The following is a 21,737-nucleotide window of genomic DNA, read 5'->3' on the forward strand; positions in this document are numbered from 1 at the left end:
TTAAATATTTGAATGTTTTTATATATTTAAAGTTTTTTTGTATGATTTTTCTCTCTTTTAATATTTTTTCATATTTTTTTTAAAATTCAATCTATAAAAAATAATTGTAATTAATTTTCAAGATTAATAACTTTATATCTTTTCACGATTTTTGATTTTAAGTTCATTTATTAACAAGGTAACAACATTTGATACATTGATAATATATAAAATTCATACACTGACAGTGTATCAAATATAAATATGATTTTTTTATTGAATTTGAAAAATTAATTACTAAATAGTTAAAAAATTAAAACATGATATATGTGTGTCTAATTCACCTCTATATTAACTTTTACGTATGTAGACAAAATAAGAACAAGGTTAAAAAAATATTCTTTTGTTGGGGAAGAAAAATTGTTACAATTGTAATTCTCCAAGTAGCTCCCATTGACTCCATCACCGGCTTTGCTAAATGCAATTCTAGGAAGGAGCAATGGTTGCCCCTTGTTGCCGTCAATTGTTGGAAGGCTTCATTGCATTAGAAAGTTGGCTTTCTGCTGCTGCTGCATTCAACGCATTTGGGAAAGAATATATGGAAGAATCAATTAGAAACCATTACTCTTTTACTTCATTAATACCAAACATTCATGGGTTGTCGTTACTGCAGAATGAATAAAGGAAAAGATTTCTGGGTATTATCTTCAATCTTCGTGAGTTGGAAGCTGTCACCACCGGTTATTGGTCCGCAGAAGGTCTCGCAATTCAATTCACACCAGAAGCCAGGGGGATTAGTACATCCTCGTGCTTACAAATCTCAAACGGTTTCGACTGTGCCACCTGAATGATTGTTAATAACATTGCACAGCACAATGCCACCTTCATCAAAGAATTTTTTGCATTCTTTCCTCGAGACCCTTTGTTTTTGTTATGCTTTTGATGTGTGAAAGATGGTGCAAATTCTCCAATGCCAATGAAAGTCTTGCAGAGATTGTGCAAATGGGTTGAGTTCATGAAGGGAAAAGAGTTGGGGCATGGTTCTGTTAGCTGCTTGTTCCAATTCTAGGTGGAAGTTGTCTAAAAATGGTATGTGATTTTTATTTGCTCCCCATATTTGGCAGTTTGTAATCTTTGACAAAGGGACCTGTTCACATTGTCAATATGTGAATTTGAGATTGAGTAGAGAATGCTGGTAAGAATATGTAAGTAACAGCAAACAAGGATTCATCATTTGGGCCTATTTCTATCTGAATATCAGCAAAAGGTCTGAGACATTTTGCTGTTCAGGATTAGTTCAAGAGTTGAGATCAATGCCACAACTAGGTACAACTATTTCATGAAATGCCCTGGTGGGGGGCAAAACCTAATGTATTACTCGTTCTAAGATAGCTGAAAAGCTTGTTTTATGTTATAACTATTACTTCCAACCATCTGATCCCTCAGCTTCTTCAGTAACAGGCTTTGGAATTTTGGGAACAGCTTCCGCTTCAAAATTACAATTCCATGCCTCTACTTTGGAACAGGGATCTTCTTCTTCATTATTTAAGCCAGTGCCAGAAAAGGATTCTCCATACTCATGGTTCTGCATTTCGGGTGGGGGGCAGCCCTGGTAGGAGCTGTTTCCAGAACAATGCCACAAGAGCTTCTCCCAATAAGGGTCCTGCAAATCAAAATCAACACCTATCATTGACATGCTAACTGCTCAATATCCCTCTGTAAAATGAAAAACAAACTCAAGCAAGGTGTCCACGCCTTAACAACGAAAAGTAGGCAAGTAGAAATACCTTGCAGACAATGTGTGGATTTCCAACAATGATGAGCAAAGATCTGGCCCGAGTAATCGCAACATTAAACCTTTTTGGATTGCTGAGAAATCCAAGACAGTGAGTTCTGTCAAACTCATTATGTTTGACTGTTGACCTTACTGTAGATACAATAATGACCTCTCTCTCTTGACCCTGAAATTGTTCGACACTTCCAACCTTTACATCTGGCAAGTCCCAGGTTTCAAGTACCGTCTTGATCTTGAGGACCTGCTGTCTGTAAGGTGCTATTACTCCAATATCTGCCTCATTTAGATCAGTACTTGCTCTTAACTTATTGATGATGTCAACGACCTTGCTTACTTCAATTCGGTTGAACCATGATGGATTATTGCCTTCTCTCTCATCACAGCCTTGAATGCCAAAGAAGAGAACAGGAAACTCTTTATTTGGAAAGAGATCCACCTTAGAAGTTATTGAGAAAGAATCATCCTCTTTACATGCAATCAACTCCCCTTTGTAGAAAAGCCTTGAAGGGAGATCTAGAATTGCTGGATGACAACGATAGTTCCTAACTAACTTTGTTACAAAGTTATCATCTTCATTGTAGTAGGATTCACACTCAAAAAGCCTTTCAAGATACGATTTCCCCAATCCAAAAGCCTCTGCATCTTTCGAAAATATAACAGGACCAAGCTGCTTTGGATCTCCAGCAAGGACAACAACAGTTTCCTTCCGGTAAAGGTTGGCTATAGGAATCATGCTTTCTGGTTCTGAAGCTTGGCCTGCCTCATCAAGGAAAATGTGGGAGAAATGACCACGACTCACACCTTCTGCGTAAAGTAGAGATGAACTCATATAAGTTGATATGATAATTCTATAGCGCTTGAGGGCTCCCTGTGGAGGGCATTTAAAAAGGGATGCCTCAAAGTAGCAGAAGCGAATATAATCAGGAGGAACATCCGCATAGGCACGGCTAGTAGCATTTAGCCTAAATATTTCACTCTCCTTAACTTCCACATTCTTGTTACTGATAAGTCTTTCTAATATGTGATCTGCAGCACTATTTGAAGCAGCACATACAAGAATCCGACTATTTTTTCTTCTTGTATATAGTTGTAGAATTGCTTCCACCAAAGTCATGGTTTTACCAGTGCCAGGGGGGCCATAAATCACATACGGAGGAGCTCCTTTGCAAGCAAGTATCATCTCAACAGAATGCATCTGCTCCACATTCAGAGTACAGCTACAAGGTACAAATGGGGCTGTTTTAACCAATGTCCTTTTGGTTGATTGAGATGGAAAGAGAATATTGTCCTGTAAAGTCTCTGCTGCTTCAACAGCCTGATACAACCTCCTCATGTTCACCCTGTTATATGTAAATTGAACATTGTATAAGTTCCCATCCCAGTGAAGGGTGTGAAATTTGTCTGCAAATTTCAAGAGGACTTCATCAGCCTCAACGCGATAGATGTAGCCCTGAAACACCACATAAGCAATCTTCAAAGTATGAATCAAAGAATACAATAATGGCAATAGTGAAAGCTGAAAAGTTATCTGGCTGAGACTTGGCTATTAGAGCACTCGAAGGAAACATCCATGAAAATCAATTCTCAAAGGGAAGAAAGAATAAAGGACTATAACAAGCCTCTTACAAAGGCAAGAAGCATCTATTGATTATGGACTAAAAAGAGTGAACACATATCCTGTTAGTTTAGTCATCTTCATCTAGAGGAGGACCATCATGAAGATTTTCCTATATATATCCTCTAAACAGTGGTTTATGCGAAGTGCTCTGTAATTGGTAAATATTTGAGAATCCATCATTGTAGCAATATATGTTGACATTTCTGCTTCAAAACTACTATTTTGTCCATATCTTTTGTACAGAAGAAATTTTTCCACACAGTTAGCCAACACATTTTCTTACTATGTGCAGCCCCATAGCGGCCCATAGGTATTAGTTATGGGTGCAGAGAATTGCACAGAATTAGACAAATTGAGAATCCCAAAGGATACATAAACCAAGTAAGAAGGATAAGCACCATACTTCTTGTTGTATTCATTCTTTCCCTTTTTTACACATATAACAAGTAGTAATAAGGAATTGATCGTGTTGAGCAGAAATATAGGTAAACCCAATTCTTTTGACTAGTTTTCAGCTTCAAGCAGAATAAAGACAAAGGAAGCTAGAATAATTAAGCTTTAGAGTTACAATCTAAGAGCAACAGCAATGAATAATTGCATTAGCTTCGGCTTAAGAAACTAGTGTTTATGGTAAATAATTCACTGATTCCAACAAACTTCTTTAATAAATGCATGATAACAAAAAGTTACTGAAGCTCCTGTTCAAGCCAGCCATGGCGAAAGGCTTTGATTGATCCAAAAAAAAGAAAGAAAAGTTATTGAAGCTCAGACTTGCTAATAGTCCATGCATACATGCTCGAGCAGGGCAGGGGCAAAGCATAAATCTTAAAAATCCCTTGCAAAAAAACTCTCTCACCTAATTTGTGACAACATTAGGCAGTCATTTTTACAGTGGCCTACAACCAATACCTTTAATTCTAGTCTCAAATAAAATCATTTATGTAGCATCCCCAACAGAGTTACAACATGCATCACAGATCAAAATATCCCAACAGTGTTAATAAGCTAAGATGAGTAAATGATTCATGCGAAGAGATGTTTTCTCTTGAAGGAAGGAGCATACCTGATATACAGAATGATCTGAATTGTCAGAGGCAATCTTCGCAAATACAAAATCGCCATGTACAAGTGAAGGCCTCCTCTCAGCTAGCCCAGGCACCTCAAGAGCAACAAACTGCGGCCCTTTCCTCCTCATCATGACACATTCCATGCTATGAGACCTCATTTCTTCCTGAAATGAAGTCAAGACTAACATAAAGGATCATCTAACATTACCATCAAGACAAATCAATCATTAATAGCTACCTCTAAATGCAGCTCTTCCATTACGAGCAATGTACTGAAGAAAGCAGCATAATTCTCCTTTGTCAAACCTTCTGCAATGACATCAGGCACATGCTTATTCTCTATTATCTCTCTGAGATTTTTTGGGATTGGATATTCTGAAAGCTTAGATTTATATCCTCGGGATGTTGTTCTAGCAGGGCGAGAGGAAACCACATACTCATCAACGGCAAATTGCTTTCTTCTTGGAGCTCTTCTATATGGTACAGCAGAAGCCAGAGACTGGGAGACATTATCTTCAGCCAATAGAAAGACCACACGTTCAATCCTATTATCATCTACATCAAAATGTACCACGGTTGTGTGCAAACCCATCTCCTTTGGTTTGCAAGACAGCCAAATGGTAAGAGTCTGATGCGGTTGAAGTACTCTATCCTCAAGAGAGTATCCCTCTAAGAACCTTTGCTGATGTTCGAAGTTTGAATTGGCTGAAGGTGGTTCCATTAGAGACAAAGTAAAGGAATCTGCTGGATTTGAGCAGAATATCCTCACTCCCCAGAGTTCTACTGGCTCACTAGTGGTGTTCTCTAATGTAATTGGCCACTTGGAAGTTTGTCCAACAAGAATGGATTGAGGCTTCTGAGTGAAAGGAAATGGAACTGAGATAACAACCGGTCCCTTTTCATCTAGGCCATAACTTTGCACAGACTTATCATCAGCAAAATCAATGAATCCGATCTCGCCCTTATCACCTATGACAGAGCATTCATCATCCCAACCATCTTTCCAACTTGCACTCATCACTAATTGATATTGATGGTAGCAGAGACCCTGAAGCGAGAAGTATCAAAGACAAAGAAACGTAAATACTATACCTACCAAGAAAACTCAGGACCTGTTAAAATATCTATAGACACACAAGATTACAGAATCCATATATTAGTTAATTGTAACCCTTGGCCGATAGCAATACTACAAAATTACCAACAGATGTACCCTAGACAACAAGATTCGTTAAAATAATCTATCCTGATGCAAGACTTCCAACATTACTTTTTGTTATAGACATTAATCATACAACCACTCGCATCCACATACAAATCCCGTGAAAAGTACATAATTGGTCTATGAAACATATTAGAAAGTACTGATAACACGTTATAGGCCTGTAAGTAAACATTTTTAAGCAACTGGCAGAAATCATATTCTAAGTACAGAGAATATCTAAACCTGATTCACTTATCCAAGAAAAGTATAGTCCATGTATCTATAACTGATTCAACCAGCGTTTGCGGTAATTCCTAATGCATTGACACAGATAACAACAGAGTATTATTAGATTGTTAATCTAATCCAAGAAAGGTATTTACACGTTTTTCTGGCATTACAAAAATATTGAAACATGTTAATGTTATAGATATTTCTAAGATTCTAAGAGGAGAAATTAAAGACTGAATCAACAATGAATTACACTCTACATTGTTCAGTACAAAACAGCCTTTCCAAGCAGAAGCCATTTTCAAAAAGGAAAAAATATATATTATAAGAAAAGGAAAGATGCTGAGAACAAAAACTCCAAAGAACAATCTTTGATGAAACAAAGTGGACAAAAACATAAATTTGAGAGCATTAAACATAAAAGAATCCATGCCTTAAAAAACCAAAAGGAAATGACAAACAGTGAAGTACCCACCACCTTTTATGGAAAACCACAACAAATTTGATATGAAAAGTGAAGAAATTTTGGGAAGTTTAGGTAAAAACTAAGAAAACCCAGTTGACTAAACTGGACAATCCAACCTAAGACACACTTAAAAGTGAGAGTCTCAATGAGAATTTGGTTTTGTTTTCAAAGCTTCTTCAGAAGAACAGAAGACGTAAAGTAAAAGAACTGATGAGAAGAAGTGCAAAGGTTAGCCCTTTTTATTTTAAGTGTTAGGCTGGAAACTGAACTTCTCAAAGACGATCACAGAAAGACTTCTGCTTTGCCAATCCCTACTTAGCGATGAAGTTATTCTAAAGAAAAGGAACAGTTTTTTTTATTATTATTCTTCCTATAAATAGCTCTAAGTCTTGTGAGAATGGGACCCACAAAACTGTGAACTGCAATGAGATTAAGACACGTCAGATTGGAAAGAATTCATTGGTTCTTTTGATGACGTGGCAAGAGCTGAGTGCTTGAGTGAACTCTTCGGTCTTCTGAAGTCAACAAGGGAAAAGGATAAAGAAACAGTGCTTGTCCTTTTTAAAGGAACAGAAAATCTGAAATTATGTGTTTATGTTGACTTAGACTTCATTTGATGACATTTTAGTTTTTGTTTTTTGTTATTTATTTTATTTAAAATTTTATATAAAAAATATAAAAAGAAAAAAGTAAAATCATATTTGGTTGTAAATTAAAAAATAACATCAATTACAACATAATTAATTTATATATAGATAAAAACATGTATCTTGCTATTTAAAAAAAATACATATTTTATGTATATTTCTTGTAAAATATTATTTATTTTTGCATTTACGATATCAATATGTCAACGACAAATTCTTGATAATTAAAAGTGAAAGTAATATCTTTTAAAATGGTTTCATTTTTTTTGATATTAGGTCGTGTATTTTTTATGATTTTTGGATTATATGAAAATAATTGATGAAACTTGAATGATTGATTGTGTATATTTTGTGATATAGAAATGGCTAGAAATTTGTATTTTAAGGGTAATAATATTTCCATGCATAAGAGAAAGAAGTTGTTAAGAAAATAAAAAATGCAATGTGCATGAGCCATTTTGAATTTTTGATTGCATACATGCTCTGAATTGGTCTTAAATTATTTAATTTAATGATAAATATGTGTCTCAATCATTATTCAACGAGTTGAAACAATTTGATTCGAATTTTATTTTTTTAATTTTTAAATTATATGCTATATTGCTTGAAAAAAAATTTAAATTATTTACAAAAATTCATATAAATTTTTATTTTTTTATTATATTCAATCAAATCTTTTTATTTTTATTTTGCATTAAATAAACTTTTATTATTAATAATTAGTTAATTATTATTAGTCAAAATAACACTTGTCATTCTATGTTCACGTGACGCTAACATGTTGCTGTCATGGAAGGTGAAAACTGTCATATGATTATATCATCATATCATATCAACATATCATAACATCATCAATATGACATTTGATCATCATATGGTATAATATGATAAGAGATATTTTAACTAATAACAATTAATCGATCATTAATTAGAAATGTTTATTTGGTTAAAAATAAAAATATAAGAATATTTAAACATAATAAAAAAATTAAAATTTTTTTAAATAATTTCAAAACTTATTAATATATTATGTCAAAAATTATTAAAAAAGTAATACATTCGAACATTTAACTCATTGATTAGTATATGATTCACTGCTTAAAAAGTAAAGTTCGAACCTTTCTTTCTTAATTATATAAAAAAAATTAAAAAGGTAATGTTTATTGTAGAATGCAGTTTAACATCAACACCTATATGCACAAAAGCACTGCTTCGGAACAGAAGGAGCAGTGTACAAATCACAAAGTCCCATCCCATTGTATCGATTTCGGCAGTCTTCCCAGCAACGATTTTCCCCTTTGCAGTTCCACACTTTGTGGCAGTCTTTTGCTTCTGCCTTTGGCACACTTTTTCCATCTGTACAAGTTCGAAACATACAGCCTTAATTAAATAGCAAATGAGTTGAACAAATACAATAATTCAGAACTTAACAGGATCGGTCCTGGCATCAAGAGAGACACCATAGATAACTCGTCCATAGTACTAAGAATAGATCAAAGTATTCTGATTTGTTAAGGCTAAATTTTATAGTTTTATGTAATTTGTTACAACACTTTTTCTGCAGTGATATGGTGATTTATAATGAATTTCATAAAATTTTTGATACAAAGAATTCTGAAAGCTTAATTAAAAAGGTAGCTGCTACTATAGGGTAAAGCAACTATGGCAGCCACTTGTTAGTCAATTGAAGCCTTACAGCAAACACTTATGTCACAGAAAACTCTTATCAGACAGAAAAATTCTAATTTTCTAGGTTATTTTCCTTCCTTTAAAATTAACAAACAGAAGAGTTAAAAGAAAAGAGTAACAGGATCATGCAAGATGGAGAAGTGGATAGGAAGCTTTACCAGAGATGAAGACAAGGAGGACAAGCAAGAACAGGTATGTAGAGCGTTTCACCATCTCTAGCTTAAGATTAATGCCAGCTAAAGTTTTCTATGTTGTGAGTAAGGTTGGCCACCATGCTATGCATTATAAAGCCTTGGGGGATCTTAATTTTTTTTTTATTTGTCAAGCAAAGGATAAGGATGCAGAGGTCATGGTGTGATGCAAGCATTCATAATTCATTCATTTTTTCTTCTTTAATACTATTAATGTTCATTTACATTAAGGAGGTTAATTTAAGGAATAAAAAAAAATTAACAAAGTTTTGCCTTATGGAAGTGAGGTGGATTTGCATTAGCTCTTTTAATCTTCTTAAAAAGAGAAAGAGACTGATTAAACATGAATCAAATTATATGGAAGTGCTTCAAAAGGTATGGAATCAAAGCACTATCATTTATTTACTATCTGAAAACAAAATTCACATGCATAGATAAGTATCGGATGCTTTTAACGTAAGATTAAAATAAAGTTTTTTAAGTGAAATTTGTGATTTTTTTTATTAAAAAATAATTAAATAAAATATTGTTATATTGACAGAGAAGGAAAGCATTTGATGAGTTTGAGAGATTCCAAAGAAAAGGCAGTTGGGGAGAGAGGAATCCACAAATTTTCAACTTAAATCCCTTCCAATTTGGTCATGCTAATAAGTTTCCTTAATCCCTTTGCCTTTAAGTGCAACCCCATTAGCATTTGAAAAGAACCCATTTAAAGATGGAACTTTCTCATTTGTTTAAGTCTCAAGCTAGCTCATATGGCAACTAATTTCAGACATGTCAAACACTGATATTGTACTTGCTCTTGCAATCTTCTTGACAAAGATCACTTCCATGGCAATCCCAAGCTTTGTGGCATTCCATTGCTTCTGCCGTAGACACCAATTTCTCATCTGGATATGAACACACGCACAAAAACCCATTACAAGAACAAGTACAATATCAAAGACAAGATGCAAAAAAAGGGAGAGCTTTGCCATTTTGGCTAAAAGACTGTTTGTAGTGCTTTGGTTAGTGCTTTTGCTTTGTGATGTCTTATAATTTATTTATATAGAAATGCAAAAAGCAAAACAAATCTGAGATTTACCCTAGAATTAAGAATCTAGATACTGTATTAATTTGACATATCTAGATTGATTAATGTAAGATACTCTTGACAAGAATTAGGAATCTACTTTTGTTTTGGAGAATTTAGTGTCCACTTCAACTTTTTTCTTACCTCTTTTTGTGATCTTTTGGTAGGGTGAGTGGAGGTATAATGGCTTTTGTGTAACCCGATATAATTCTTGATAGTGCAAGAAAATTAAACTATATATAGAGAGAGATTGGATAATGTTACCCAAAGAGGATATCACCTCGAATTAAAAGCACAAGAGATGTAGGTACGACTATAGTTTAATCAAATATATCGACAAGGAGAAACAAGAGAAGAGACAAAAACTCTGCAATCAAATCCTCATATAAACAAAAAGAAAAGGAAGTTTAAGAGCTAGGGAAAAGGATGTGATCTTAGAGAGAAGAGAAGTATTTATTAAATTCAATTTGTGCAATTATATAAGTATGAACTGTGTCATAATTGAGTTTCTTTGAAAAAAAAAGACATAAACATAAGCAATACTCTTATCGCTAAGCAAAACCTTTCGATCAGGCAATGTTGTCCAATTGAGAACAATGAACCAAGAGAGCCGTGAAATAATGTCATTTGCAACTGCATGAGGATTCTAGCAGTTTGGGGATTCAAGGCTGGCGTAGGATTTTCATCCATTTTCTCTTTGAATCTATTGATCCTTGCCACAACACCTTCTCATAAGTCATAACAAAGCATCAGAAAGAAAATAAGTTAATTAGTTTAAAGAACAAGTAGTGAGAATTTATGTAAGTATTTTAGATATTGTGGATGCTATAAATGTATGCTACTATTCTGCAATTTACGTGTAAACATTCACAAGGATGAGTGTAGATAAAGGCGTTACAATAGATGTGTGGATATGCAAGAAAATAAAAGATTAGAAATAAGTGTATCTGAGCAAAGGTTGAGTATTATGCCAGTCGAGGATGAGAGAAACACATCCAAGTTAATTTGGAGCAAATACTCTCATAAGAAGACTTAACCTTACTGAAAAATACAAACTTCAAAAGATGGAGGAGAAGACCAAAGATGACATGGAGTCATGGATTAAACTATCAAAAAACACAATGATTTTACTATTTTACTAACGATATGATCCTAAATTGAGCAAAATAGAAGAATAGCATCGATGCAGCTGATCCTTCCTAGAGCAAAAATTCTTAGATTAATGTTGCTATTATATACTAGACTTATATCAATGTTGCCTAAGAAGAAAGGGAGGACAAATTTCAAGATTTTTAGCACCATATCTGGTAGAAAAGAGCAGCTATTAAAGTATGCTTCAAAAGAATTTGTGAATGAGAACCTCTTCACTCGAAGAAAAAAAAAGCAGTGGAGGGGAAGGTTTAGCTCAGAAAGAGGCAAGTCCACATAACCAGAGAACTAAAAGAACACCCAAAAAGTTTTGGAAAAGAAAAACCTTCCTCTGATAGTATATATTTTGCTTGAGAAAAGCCAGATAAGGCTAAAGTAGCAGCAGAAAGTATGCATAGTTGATTTAAGTAATTAACTAGCCCACATGTGGCAACCTCTACACAAATGATATAATTTTGATTTTAACTGGCTCATCTGACAAAATGTTAAAACAAGAGCCTAGAGATTAAAATTGTGGCTCAAAGAGAGACGTATGGTGTGCAACAGTACCTTTTATATCTCTTCTTTGAACCACATGGACAAAGTGCATTCCTGCTTATTTGCCCACTCTTTGCCATGTTAGACCTGGCAAGATCCAATGGTGTTGAACCCATTAGCTTTTGCACCTGCGAAAGAAAAACAACTATATGAAATAAATGACAATAAACTCACTTCTACTTTAACCATATGAAAAAAAATTCCTATCAACTCGAATGCAAATTTCAGCAATTGGAAATAAATGACAGACATCTCAGTCTTTCACACCATCAGCATTGAACCAAAAGACCATAATGCAGGTCAGCAAATCAAATCATCCTAGAAATACTTAAAGATATGAAAACGGATTTAATGCTTCTGACTACTTTTACAAAGAGCAATTGATCATAATCTTTTCAATTCAGATAATGTGCAAATTAGCAAAGAGCAACAGCGACTCCCCTACCCTTCCCCAACAAGCATTTTCCTTATCTCTTTCAAATAGCTCCTCCTATATTCAACACCCTATCCATTGGGCACCAGGCACAAAAGCATGATATAGTAACTTAGAGAATTTAAGTTCAGACCAAAACTTTAGGCCTCAGCATTGAGAGACTATCTCACACAAGAACATTTTAATCATTCAATATTCATCCCTAAAAATAACTGAGAGAAAACAGCAGCAAAACTACCTCAGCAATGCTCTTTGGCATCGGTTTCCCTTCCGCTTTCAACTTAGCCATCTTCTTATGCGCTTCTTTAGCCCAAGTAAATTTTGCAAGCGCATTCTCAACATCCGCTATTGTACAATCACACTGCTTTGCAGCTTCTTTCTTTTGACTCGTTTGAAGATTCTACAAAAACCAAGAAACCTAAATCCACAATCAGCACATTCACGCATACACTCCACACATAAACATAACAAAAGCAACATCAATAAAAACCAATGAATTCGCCAAATAAATAAATTTATATAAAACCATATTTAGATGTATTGGCCAAAAAAAAAGAAAGAAAATTCATCAAATAAATTTGTGGAGGTAGAAACCAACCTCTCCGGTCGGATCACAACCTCCAAGATACCTAATGATGGCTTCTTGTTTCTCGAAAGCATCAGCAAACGTGGCTTCGCTGCTTCTACCAACTATGTACTGCTTAAATGTCCCTAATTTTCTAGCATTCTTCAACTCATCAGCAAATCCTGAATTAACAGCATCGACTTTTAGCAAATTAATTTTGATTTTCAATAACTGTGCTAAATTCCAAGCTAAAGAGTAGCAAGGCTGTGATAGAGAGAAACACTATATCAGCAAAATGAAATTCAAGAAATGAGCTAAAGTGACAGAGCGGTGAGCAGAGGACTCACGGAGGAGAGTGAAGGATTCAGCACTGGTTTTGGGGTCATCCGTGGAGGTCTTCTTGCCGGTGAAGACTCCTTTGATCGAGTCCATCCATGAGGCATGGACAGGCGACGTGGTGAAGATCGAACGGTGCTGCGGTAAAACTAAGTGATGCTCGGGGTAAGCGTACCCCAAGGAGAAGGAGGAGGAGCTAGGCATTCTCTTGGAAATGTTGTTCAAGATTCTAGACGAAAGCATTATTTTTCCTCTGTTTCTGGGTTCCGGCAAATGGTAGGGTTTACTGATCAAATTGCTGGGGTTTTTCAGTGAAAGAGATGCTCCAAAACGCAGCGTTTGCTCTTTTCTTTTCTTTTTGCCTCTCAATCACCAAAACGCTGCGTTTTGATATAAGACAAAAATTTCTATTTTGGAACTTGAATTTTGACTATAAATAACAAAATAATATGTTAATTTAACAATTCAATATTAATTTTCTCAATAAAGAACATTATCTGCCTTTTTCAGCTGAATTCTTTTGAGTACAAATAGTAGTTAAACATCAGAATAATAAGGAAGAACACCTGCAGATTTGTAGATGAGCATGAACAAACAGATGAAATTGCTCAACCATTGTTTTCTCTATAGGCAAAGGCCAGATTGTGCAGTGATTAATCAATAGAAAAATGCTTTCCAATTAACATTCAAATTTGAGCCAGCTAATACATCAATTGACAGCCACAAAAAAAAAAAAAAAAAAAAAAACATGAAGCTTTAGCTTTCTGATCGATGAATTCAGTATCGGATACCTACGTTAAGGTTACAGAGCTACCTTTCCTTGAAAAAAAAAATACAAATAAGGTCGCTATACTGCACGAGCAGATGATCCATTCGAACAAAAATCTATTGAGATTACAGTGCCTTCTGTTTTGCGTCCATTGATCAATGGAACGACAGAGTTAAACTTTCCAAGAGAATGGTGGAAAAAATGAAGAGGCTACAAAATGAGCCCATACAAGTTATCCATATCTTCAATTCTTGCTTCCTGAACTGCAAACAACAATATCCCAACAAGACTATCAGAACATCTAGGCCTTAGTTCGCCCAAACTCGAACCAGATCTCATAGTGATTGAACAACAAACTGTCATGCGTATGCTTTCTAAGATACTCGAGCCCTAAACTCGCAAGCCTCCTTGCGCATTCCTCCCCTCCTAATCGTGAGCAAAACTTAATGTTATGCGAAACAAATATGCGCCCATCATAAGGTTTCAACCTATCCACCAACCTCTCAAGTCCAACCCACACAAGCTTATCAGGCATGTGAAGAAAAACAGCACTTGCATATATCAAATCATACACAACATCCGATCCAAACTTGGTGAAATCCATATCCTCACCACGCACAATCAAAGGTCGCTTATGTAAAAGCCCTTGTGAAGGAAGCTCATACCTAAATGCAGCCATTAAGGAAAGCTCATCCCTTTCAAGACAATGGAAATGCTCAGGTTTGAGATACCGAATAAAATGCAATCCAACACGAAGCGTCCCACAACCAATCTCAAGCACGAGTGAGTTGCTTGTTAGGTGGCTAGACTCAGCAAGGAACTCGAACACATCCCGGCCCCCTGCCCAGGGCTCCCCATAATTACTATGGTGCTCTTCAACAAGAAGCTCACCCGGGCATGGAAGAGCTGTGTGGTCTTTTGCTTCAGATCCTTCATAGTGTGAAATGCCCTTAAAGCTGCACATTGCAGAAAAAATTGGTTACTAATTTGAGAAGAACGTAACCCTAATTTTGGATTCCGATGTATTCAAAATACTATATTTGCTATTCTATTCAAAAGAAATTTCAGCTCTTTACTTCCAAAGCAAACATTAAGTCTCATTATTCTAACAATTATATCTTTACAATCTGTTCAACTAAAAGACAAATTGAATTTCACTTCAAATAAATTTCTCTTCACTTCTCTTTTAGTTAATATCCTCTATGAATCCTTGTCTGTTCTCTATTTCAGCTTATTTAGAAAGAAAAACAGATAAAACAGCAATTGAAAATTGAAAGCTTGAAATTAAAAGGAATTAATTTGGGATTTACTTGTTGAGATCCTCTAATTGTTGAGCACGAGTTCGAGGATTGATCCCTTTACGAAGCACATTCTCTTGCATATGTAACCCATTAGCTCGGATCTGATCTTTTACCCATCCTATATCCTCTCTGCTCGTCGAAACCCTCCGATCCCCGACTTCGTCCTGCACTGAACCGCCGGATACGGAGTCGGCGGTGGTGGTGATGGTGGAGGAGGGAGGGCAAGTGCAAGGGGAAGAAGAAGAGAGGGAGGATAACAGGAAGAATAAGAAGATTGCGGCGGCAGAGACTGAGAGAACTAAAACCGGAATCGTTATCACTATCCCTTTTTGTGATGATGACGCCATTTCTGATCTCCTTTCGCTGCCGCTGATCGCTTTCTCGGAGTCTCTTGTGGATAGTGGAGGACAGAAGCCAACGATGTCGTTTGATGGGAAAGGTTCTTTTTATTTTATAAAAAATAAATTATATATGGTGGGAGACGGTTGTCGTCGTCGAGGGTGACGAACATGTCGTTTTGATGAAGAAGGATGCCGTTTTTTGTCCTTTTTCCTTGCCATAGAAGTTTTAAACCGTTCACTGATACTGTGGTTCTGGTGTCGAAGAGACTGGAAGTTGGATCTGGGGAGGAGTATTAGGGTGCGGGCGACTTCACACTGCAATGATGTGTAACTGATCAAAATTACAATTTTCTCTTTTTTTTTTTTACTTTGCTCCATATATTTTTTATTATTTTTACATTTACTTAGAGAAAATGTAAAAGGGCAAATCTGGCATGAAGATTGAAAGAATATATAGAAAAAGGTTGAAACTGCGGGAACATCTTAAGCAAGTGACAGCCGTGAGTTTCAAAAACGTCATCAATGGAGAAGAGTTTTGAGTGGTGTGATCACAGATGGTGGGAGCTGAGCAGAGCATGAACATAGTGGGACTGCTAAGGCACATGGCTCAATAATTTATTTATTTATTCTCTCAAAAAGTGTCGGTGTGGCTGTTGGGGAAGCAAACTCTTTGGCCTTCTGGGGAGACCATATGGTTTACAGCAAATGAGATCCCAATGCCAATTGTTGAAACTTAGGACAAGTGGTTCTGTACTAAACATGTGAAGAGGAAGAGGGAACAGACAGGGCAATGATTCACCTAGGACAGGTTGTATCCCAGAGAATACCAAGAATGGAGCAGCCATTGCAAAGCTCATAAAGGGTTCAAAACTAGCTTTGCAGATAGGGGGTCACGGGATTTTTTGTTCCAGAGCTTAGATAAAGCTGAGCAGAAAGCAGGAATCTAGGCTAGCTCTTCCACATGTACACATCATTTGGATTACTCCCATGGTGTCATTGTCCCTACCAGATATTTACATATTCAAGTCATTTTTAACTTATGAAACTTCTTTTGTGTGATGAAATCATGACATACTGAGATCAAAGTGGACAACACCTTCCAAGTTGATGTAGACTCTGACACGAGTATGCCAAGTAGAGATACTACCAAGGAAAAACAAAGCAGCCATTGCGAAGTTCATCAAGGGTTCAAAACTAGCTTTTGCAGATGTGGGTCATAGGGTTTTTCTCCAGAGCTTAGATGAACATAAGGCAGGAATCTAGGCTAGCTTTTTCATATATAAACATCATTTGGGTTACAATAATCATGTTAATGGATAGTTAACAGTACATATCAAACCTAAACAAACCATTTTAATACAGGGATCCTGCAAACAAATATTAAGTTACAGATCCCAGACAAGCCGGCCAACCACCCTTAATAAAATATATGATGGCACAGCTCCCTGTATAAACTCTTTTCATATCTAAACAGGAAACAACCCCCCACACACAAGCAAAAGAAAAGACTGATCAAAAATGAAAATTAAACACCCCACACATTTTACATGTACTATAAAAGGATACAAGATAGCTACATCTTTTTCATTGTTAGACAAAATCAGACATCCTTCTTCTGTGGCGACTAAGTGTAACTCTTAAGTTGAGATCAGATGAAGTGACCATCTTGCTTCTTGGCAAGGAGATTGTCTTCAAGGCTGAGCCATTGCATCTTGGACTCTCTGTGGCTGGTGCATTCGTGTCTTTGAATCTGGAATTCTTCCTTGAGTGTCGTAAAAATGCTCTAAAACGAGGGTCTGAGAAACTGAGGGATTGAGAACCTGAGAATTGCACTGAACTTCTGGCTTCTGATCTCAGACTTCTTGCCCTTTTAACAATTTCTCTTTCAGCAGCACTTTGCCTTTCTCGACTAGCCACAGTAGAAGTCATGAACCGAGGGAGAGGACGATGAGTACTTTGTTTCATTGCTTTCTGAGTTATCTTAGGTGTTTCAATGACATGATCTTTTACATCTTCTTTGGGGCTTTCAGTACTCTTTTCCTCATTCTCATCAGGAATCTCATAAGAAGTTGAGTAAAGTTTTTTGTTTTCACTTAATAGGAACTCAGCCTTCTTTATTTGACATGTTATCTTCTGACATTCTTCTTCTGCTTCTCTCGTGTTCTCTTCAAGTTCTGATATCCTTTCTTCTTTTTGCTTCTTCAAGTCCTAGATATTCCATATGTTTATCAGTAAAAATATTGAATGCAGTACCAATAACTTACAAATTAGATTATAGTACCTCTGGTAGTTCTCTACTAGATTCCACTGCTCTGGCCCTCTTTGCAAAGCTCAAAGAACAGATGGTCTCCCCAACATCTTCTTGACTCGGGCTTATGTGCACAAGCATCAAAACCTTGGAACCATCACCTAAATGAATTGGACTTACAAATTACAAAGTTTCGAACACATAACAACACAACTATAAACCTTTCTAATGTTATGCCTATGCAATGCAAGTAAGCAATTTTCAATTATTTCTGCAGTGTCTAAAGCATTGCAAATCCCCATGACTAAAGTAAAAGCATGTGGTAGTTTACCTAGGGAATCTTTGAGGATTTGAGTTAACTTGCTATTTCTGCAACCAAAAGAAATAACTGTTATACACAGCCAAGTAAAGCCTTATATCACTGGGAATGAAGAAACATTTCAGCTGAGCAATCCTTTAAATATTTAAGGAATCCAACTAGATCTTGCAAACATTCCCAGCCTTTCAATGAAAAGGTTTGAACATGCCAGCTGCAAGAATCAAAACCAAGAAACTTGCCTGTAAGGCACATGGCCCCTCTTCCTTCTTAGAGCTGCAATAACATCACCTAAAGCAGAAAGGGAAAGATTTATAGCCCTTCCCTCATCAAGGGTTTGTCCAGTGGCTCCTGTTTTCAGTAATCGCTCACTCCCTCCAAGATCAACCATCCATAGTTTGCTTACTTTTGGTCTAGCTTCCGGAGCATCCCCATGTCGAGAAATGATGATCCTTGTTAAGCTAGATATATGAAACTAAATAGATAACGTAATCATCAAACCAAAAAAACCCATCAAGAAATTCAAAATATTGAACTCAACTAGGAACCCACCAGTGTGACCTGCTAGATGCCTCATTCACATTAGTCCATGAGGTAGTTCGAACCCGCCTCCCCTTTGTGTACCACCATCTGGCTTTTGCAAGATCTGGTATTTCAACTTCCGTCAGACCCTCAATTTCTACTGACCCCTTTGGATCTGTTTGAATGTTTAGATTACTGCGGTGGGGTTAGCCAAATCATAGTAAGCCCTCTAACAAATGGCCTTGAAATTTCAATTTGCCATCTATATTTAGAACATCAGGAAAAAGATAATTACCATCTTGCTACAGTTTCATTTGCTCTTAATGCAGGCTTTGAAGCGAGGAGATCTCTCAGATTACCCATGTAAACCTCCAACATGCTCATTGAAAATGTAAAAGAAGATGAGTTGCCCAAAGAGACTTGATGAAAAAGCTCTTCTAAAGCTCGAGGAACAATTCCCGGCTGGACTGCGGTGCCATCCTGAACAACCATTCCAATTCATCATATACCACCCTGAATTCTGGAAGTTCTTTCAAATGCAGGAGAAATACAAGCAAAATCTGAATTACGGACCATTGTATATGTCTTGCCAGTACCAGTTTGACCATAAGCAAAAATGCACACATTGTGCCCGTCAAGTGCAGATCTGAGGATTGGTTCAACCTCACCAAAAATATCTTCTACAAGGATTGTCAAGCAGGATTAATTGGCTTAACTACAGCTGAAAACAAAAAAGATATGTTACTGACTTCGGGAAAAAATGTGATACTAACCTTGATTAGCTGCTTGATGAAACACCTTATCGAATCCAAACTCTTTCCTACTTCCAGATGATCTAACCACAACTCTATCCAATTCACTCGAAACAGGTTCCTGAATTCTTCTCCTGTCAGTCCATAGGAAAGGTCTAACTCGACAAAATACTCTAATGGTGCCTGCAAATTTAAACCACTCCATAAAATCAGACATAAAGCAAACTTAAAGAAAATCACGTGTTTAAGGCAACCACAAGGTACTACCTTTGATGTCTACTATCTTATTCAAAGTTTCTCTTCTTTTCTCATCCAGCGACCTTTGCTTTAACCTCAATTGAGCAATTTCACCTAACAAAAGCCATTGAAATATAATGTATTTAACCAATAAAATGACCTCAATGCTTAATTTAGAGCTATAATAAAAACTCAAAATTTACCTTCCAAATTTTTTATGGACTGCTCAAGCTCGCTCTTTTCTTGCTCAGGGACAACATTAACATCACAGAAAACGGTAGAAAGTGGTAGAGAATCAGGCAAATCAGAAACTGGGGACAACCCATTTAGGGAATCAGGATTTGATCCCATTGGAGATGGTGTCGAAGACTCTTTAACATGATTTTGAGGCAATGGGATCTGTTCTGTTTCAGTGGAAATGAACATTTTTCCAAATAATCAAAGTGAAACACAGCAGACCCTTTTGCAGAAAACTGCAGTTTTGGTCACAAAAGAAACACCCTTTTTTTTTTTTTTTTGCCTTAACAACAGCCACAGCCAAAGAGATTTTCTGGGAAAAGAGAGAATTGGCAGAGGGAATGAATGATAATGACCATAAAAGAAAAAGTAGACACTCAAGGTACTACTTTTTCTATTTAACAAACCTCTTAAGCAGGTAAAAGTACAAAAAGAAAAAAAAAATATAAGAAGAGAGCTTCAGATTATTTTCAATGCCTCAAAAGAAATAAAACAACTTGAACCCTCTAAAGATTACTAAAACTGTAAGATCTATATTTAGTTAGCATAAGAATAATTTGATAAAAAGCAGCATTTCTTGTCTATAACAGCCTCAAAAAAGCTAGCTTTTTCCCATTCCAAGTAGCTGCAGAGTTGGCACCAAGCACAGAATCTGATAAACCCAAGATCAAGATAACAAGTATACAGCTAAAGCTGGTATATTACTATCTTAAATAGGACCCAAAAAGAGGGAAAAACAATGCTTGTAATAATTATCAAGGCATGGACTTTCATGCAAAGAGAAAAGAGGAGGTTGAAGTCAGCGGTGGAGAGCAAAATTTTTCAACAACCAGGAAAGCTTTGGAAGAACCCCAGAAGGAAAAATGGGTATCAGCTATTTTTCAATGATTGAACAGTGAAAAACTCTTTGGACCCTGATTAATAGGAGAAAGCAATTTTTGAGGTTGTCCCTTGTGTCCCAAAGCGTAATACCATACAGTAAGAAAATAAGAATCTAGATTTTTGGTTGGTCCAGATCTAAAGATGAACTGTAAAGTTCAATTTTTTTTGTTTCCAGAGGGAGGAGCGTCGAGCGTGAGGAGCGGAGGGGTAAAAGTGGGAAAAGAAAATGAGGTCTGAATATGGATAGGATAACCTGCAACTGCAAGCCATATCCTTTTGTTTTTTTGGTTTTGGGAATACTTTGACTGAAAGCGAAAGGACTCGGATTGGATCCTATTACCCAGGTGTTAGAATCTGAAGTAGTAAAACGTTGATGTCATGCAACCGTCCACCATATGCTACAGATCTCTGACGTGTCGAGTTTTGATTGGATATGGGTCTAACGATTCGGGTAGTTTCTGATGCAGGAGATTGAGCATTAGTTTTTTCCCAACGGTTTTTCACAGAGAAACTGAAAACTTGCCGTTAACGGTAAAGGTGAAATAATGGCAGCGGCTTCCTCATATCGGTTTTTTCACTCAATCATTTGCCTTCACCAAACTGTTTGAATGCAATCATGGTCTTGCTGATGAAAAGGAAAATGCAATCTTGTTGGAATTATGGAATCAAACTGAGGAAAATGTAATTATTTTGGTTTATTTAATTAATATTTATGTAATCTTTTCTCCATATAAGAAAATATGATATTTTTTAGACAATGTTTTTAAAAATAATTGAATTATTTTTAAAATTTTAAATAATTTATTATTCTTTTATTTCATTTAATCAAATTATTATATTTTTATTTTAAATTAAATAGACTCTTTATAACTAAAACTTGATTGATTATCATTAATTAAAACATTACTTGTCATTTTATTCTCACATAGCATACCACATAGTCATGTTATTATAATATATTATCATTGATTATGATATTTCAACATACCACATGACATAAAAATGACATATGGTAGTTTAACTAATAATAGTTAATTAATTATTATTTTTTTATTTAATTCAAAAGAAAAATATTAAGACGTGATTGAATGTAATAAAAAAATAAGAGTTTATTTGAAATTTTTCTTAATAATTTATGAACTTAGGTAATATG

At 35.8% G+C, this 21,737-nt stretch overlaps 5 protein-coding genes across 10 annotated transcripts; all 5 read right to left on the reverse strand.

Moving 5' to 3' along the window:
- Positions 1-1,183: 1,183 nt before the first annotated feature.
- LOC18600266 (putative RNA helicase SDE3) lies at positions 1,184-6,686 on the reverse strand. 4 transcript variants are annotated; one of them, XM_007030604.3, is made up of 5 exons: positions 6,373-6,686; positions 4,698-5,507; positions 4,456-4,623; positions 1,767-3,224; positions 1,184-1,642 (listed from the first exon to the last, which is right to left on the reverse strand). In XM_007030604.3, exons 2-5 carry the CDS (start codon positions 5,475-5,477, stop codon positions 1,400-1,402), a joined length of 2,649 nt encoding a protein of 882 aa, XP_007030666.3. In that variant the 5' UTR covers positions 5,478-5,507; positions 6,373-6,686; the 3' UTR covers positions 1,184-1,399. The 4 variants fall into 4 exon arrangements, with proteins under 4 accessions (XP_007030666.3, XP_017977711.2, XP_007030669.3 ...); XM_018122222.2 differs by having other exon boundaries at positions 6,370-6,686; XM_007030607.3 differs by having other exon boundaries at positions 6,328-6,686.
- Positions 6,687-8,113: 1,427 nt separating this feature from the next.
- LOC108662131 (putative defensin-like protein 184) lies at positions 8,114-8,984 on the reverse strand. The gene is made up of 2 exons (XM_018121275.2): positions 8,855-8,984; positions 8,114-8,363 (listed from the first exon to the last, which is right to left on the reverse strand). The coding sequence occupies exons 1-2, from the start codon at positions 8,907-8,909 to the stop codon at positions 8,191-8,193; spliced, it is 228 nt and encodes a 75-aa protein (XP_017976764.2). The 5' UTR covers positions 8,910-8,984; the 3' UTR covers positions 8,114-8,190.
- A 470-nt stretch (positions 8,985-9,454) lies between these two features.
- Positions 9,455-13,274, reverse strand: LOC18600268 (SEC-C motif protein). 3 transcript variants are annotated; one of them, XR_016026237.1, is made up of 6 exons: positions 12,991-13,274; positions 12,677-12,825; positions 12,317-12,478; positions 11,658-11,773; positions 10,522-10,684; positions 9,455-9,777 (listed from the first exon to the last, which is right to left on the reverse strand). XR_016026237.1 is itself a non-coding variant. In XM_007030613.3 (5 exons), the coding sequence occupies exons 1-5, from the start codon at positions 13,220-13,222 to the stop codon at positions 10,663-10,665; spliced, it is 681 nt and encodes a 226-aa protein (XP_007030675.3). In that variant the 5' UTR covers positions 13,223-13,274; the 3' UTR covers positions 10,394-10,662. The 3 variants fall into 3 exon arrangements, 2 of the variants coding, with proteins under 2 accessions (XP_007030675.3, XP_088662316.1); XM_007030613.3 differs by lacking the exon at positions 9,455-9,777 and having other exon boundaries at positions 10,394-10,684; XM_088806190.1 differs by lacking the exon at positions 9,455-9,777 and having other exon boundaries at positions 10,394-10,684; positions 12,677-12,907; positions 12,991-13,234.
- Positions 13,275-13,629: 355 nt separating this feature from the next.
- LOC18600269 (S-adenosyl-L-methionine-dependent methyltransferases superfamily protein) lies at positions 13,630-15,623 on the reverse strand. The gene is made up of 2 exons (XM_007030614.3): positions 15,059-15,623; positions 13,630-14,704 (listed from the first exon to the last, which is right to left on the reverse strand). Exons 1-2 carry the CDS (start codon positions 15,394-15,396, stop codon positions 14,050-14,052), a joined length of 993 nt encoding a protein of 330 aa, XP_007030676.3. The 5' UTR covers positions 15,397-15,623; the 3' UTR covers positions 13,630-14,049.
- A 1,100-nt stretch (positions 15,624-16,723) lies between these two features.
- On the reverse strand, positions 16,724-20,823 carry LOC18600270 (P-loop containing nucleoside triphosphate hydrolases superfamily protein). The gene is made up of 10 exons (XM_007030615.3): positions 19,669-20,823; positions 19,496-19,579; positions 19,250-19,411; positions 19,050-19,156; positions 18,772-18,956; positions 18,507-18,671; positions 18,197-18,415; positions 17,970-18,007; positions 17,672-17,799; positions 16,724-17,598 (listed from the first exon to the last, which is right to left on the reverse strand). Exons 1-10 carry the CDS (start codon positions 19,889-19,891, stop codon positions 16,981-16,983), a joined length of 1,929 nt encoding a protein of 642 aa, XP_007030677.3. The 5' UTR covers positions 19,892-20,823; the 3' UTR covers positions 16,724-16,980.
- Positions 20,824-21,737: the final 914 nt, after the last annotated feature.

This window comes from Theobroma cacao, chromosome 5, assembly GCF_053813885.1.
Source record: "Theobroma cacao isolate CCN51 chromosome 5, ASM5381388v1, whole genome shotgun sequence".
Taxonomy (NCBI): Eukaryota; Viridiplantae; Streptophyta; class Magnoliopsida; order Malvales; family Malvaceae; genus Theobroma; species Theobroma cacao.

Excerpts from the sequence above, each read along its gene's own strand:
- LOC18600266 (XM_007030604.3), bottom strand. The coding sequence starts at position 5,477 with ATGAGTGCAAGTTGGAAAGATGGTTGGGATGATGAATGCTCTGTCATA. Across the intron at positions 4,624-4,697 it reads TGGAAGAGCTGCATTTAGAG|GAAGAAATGAGGTCTCATAG; the intron begins GTAGCTATTAAT and ends ACTTCATTTCAG. Across the intron at positions 1,643-1,766 it reads ATCCACACATTGTCTGCAAG|GACCCTTATTGGGAGAAGCT; the intron begins GTATTTCTACTT and ends TTTGATTTGCAG.
- LOC108662131 (XM_018121275.2), bottom strand. The coding sequence starts at position 8,909 with ATGGTGAAACGCTCTACATACCTGTTCTTGCTTGTCCTCCTTGTCTTC. Across the intron at positions 8,364-8,854 it reads CCTCCTTGTCTTCATCTCTG|ATGGAAAAAGTGTGCCAAAG; the intron begins GTAAAGCTTCCT and ends GAACTTGTACAG.
- LOC18600268 (XM_007030613.3), bottom strand. The coding sequence starts at position 13,222 with ATGCTTTCGTCTAGAATCTTGAACAACATTTCCAAGAGAATGCCTAGC. Across the intron at positions 12,826-12,990 it reads TGAATCCTTCACTCTCCTCC|GATTTGCTGATGAGTTGAAG; the intron begins GTGAGTCCTCTG and ends CTGTTAATTCAG. Across the intron at positions 12,479-12,676 it reads GTTGTGATCCGACCGGAGAG|AATCTTCAAACGAGTCAAAA; the intron begins GTTGGTTTCTAC and ends TGGTTTTTGTAG.
- LOC18600269 (XM_007030614.3), bottom strand. The coding sequence starts at position 15,396 with ATGGCGTCATCATCACAAAAAGGGATAGTGATAACGATTCCGGTTTTA. Across the intron at positions 14,705-15,058 it reads CAATTAGAGGATCTCAACAA|CTTTAAGGGCATTTCACACT; the intron begins GTAAATCCCAAA and ends TGCAATGTGCAG.
- LOC18600270 (XM_007030615.3), bottom strand. The coding sequence starts at position 19,891 with ATGTTCATTTCCACTGAAACAGAACAGATCCCATTGCCTCAAAATCAT. Across the intron at positions 18,957-19,049 it reads CTGGCAAGACATATACAATG|GATGGCACCGCAGTCCAGCC; the intron begins GTCCGTAATTCA and ends ATGGTTGTTCAG. Across the intron at positions 17,599-17,671 it reads CTAGTAGAGAACTACCAGAG|GACTTGAAGAAGCAAAAAGA; the intron begins GTACTATAATCT and ends TGGAATATCTAG.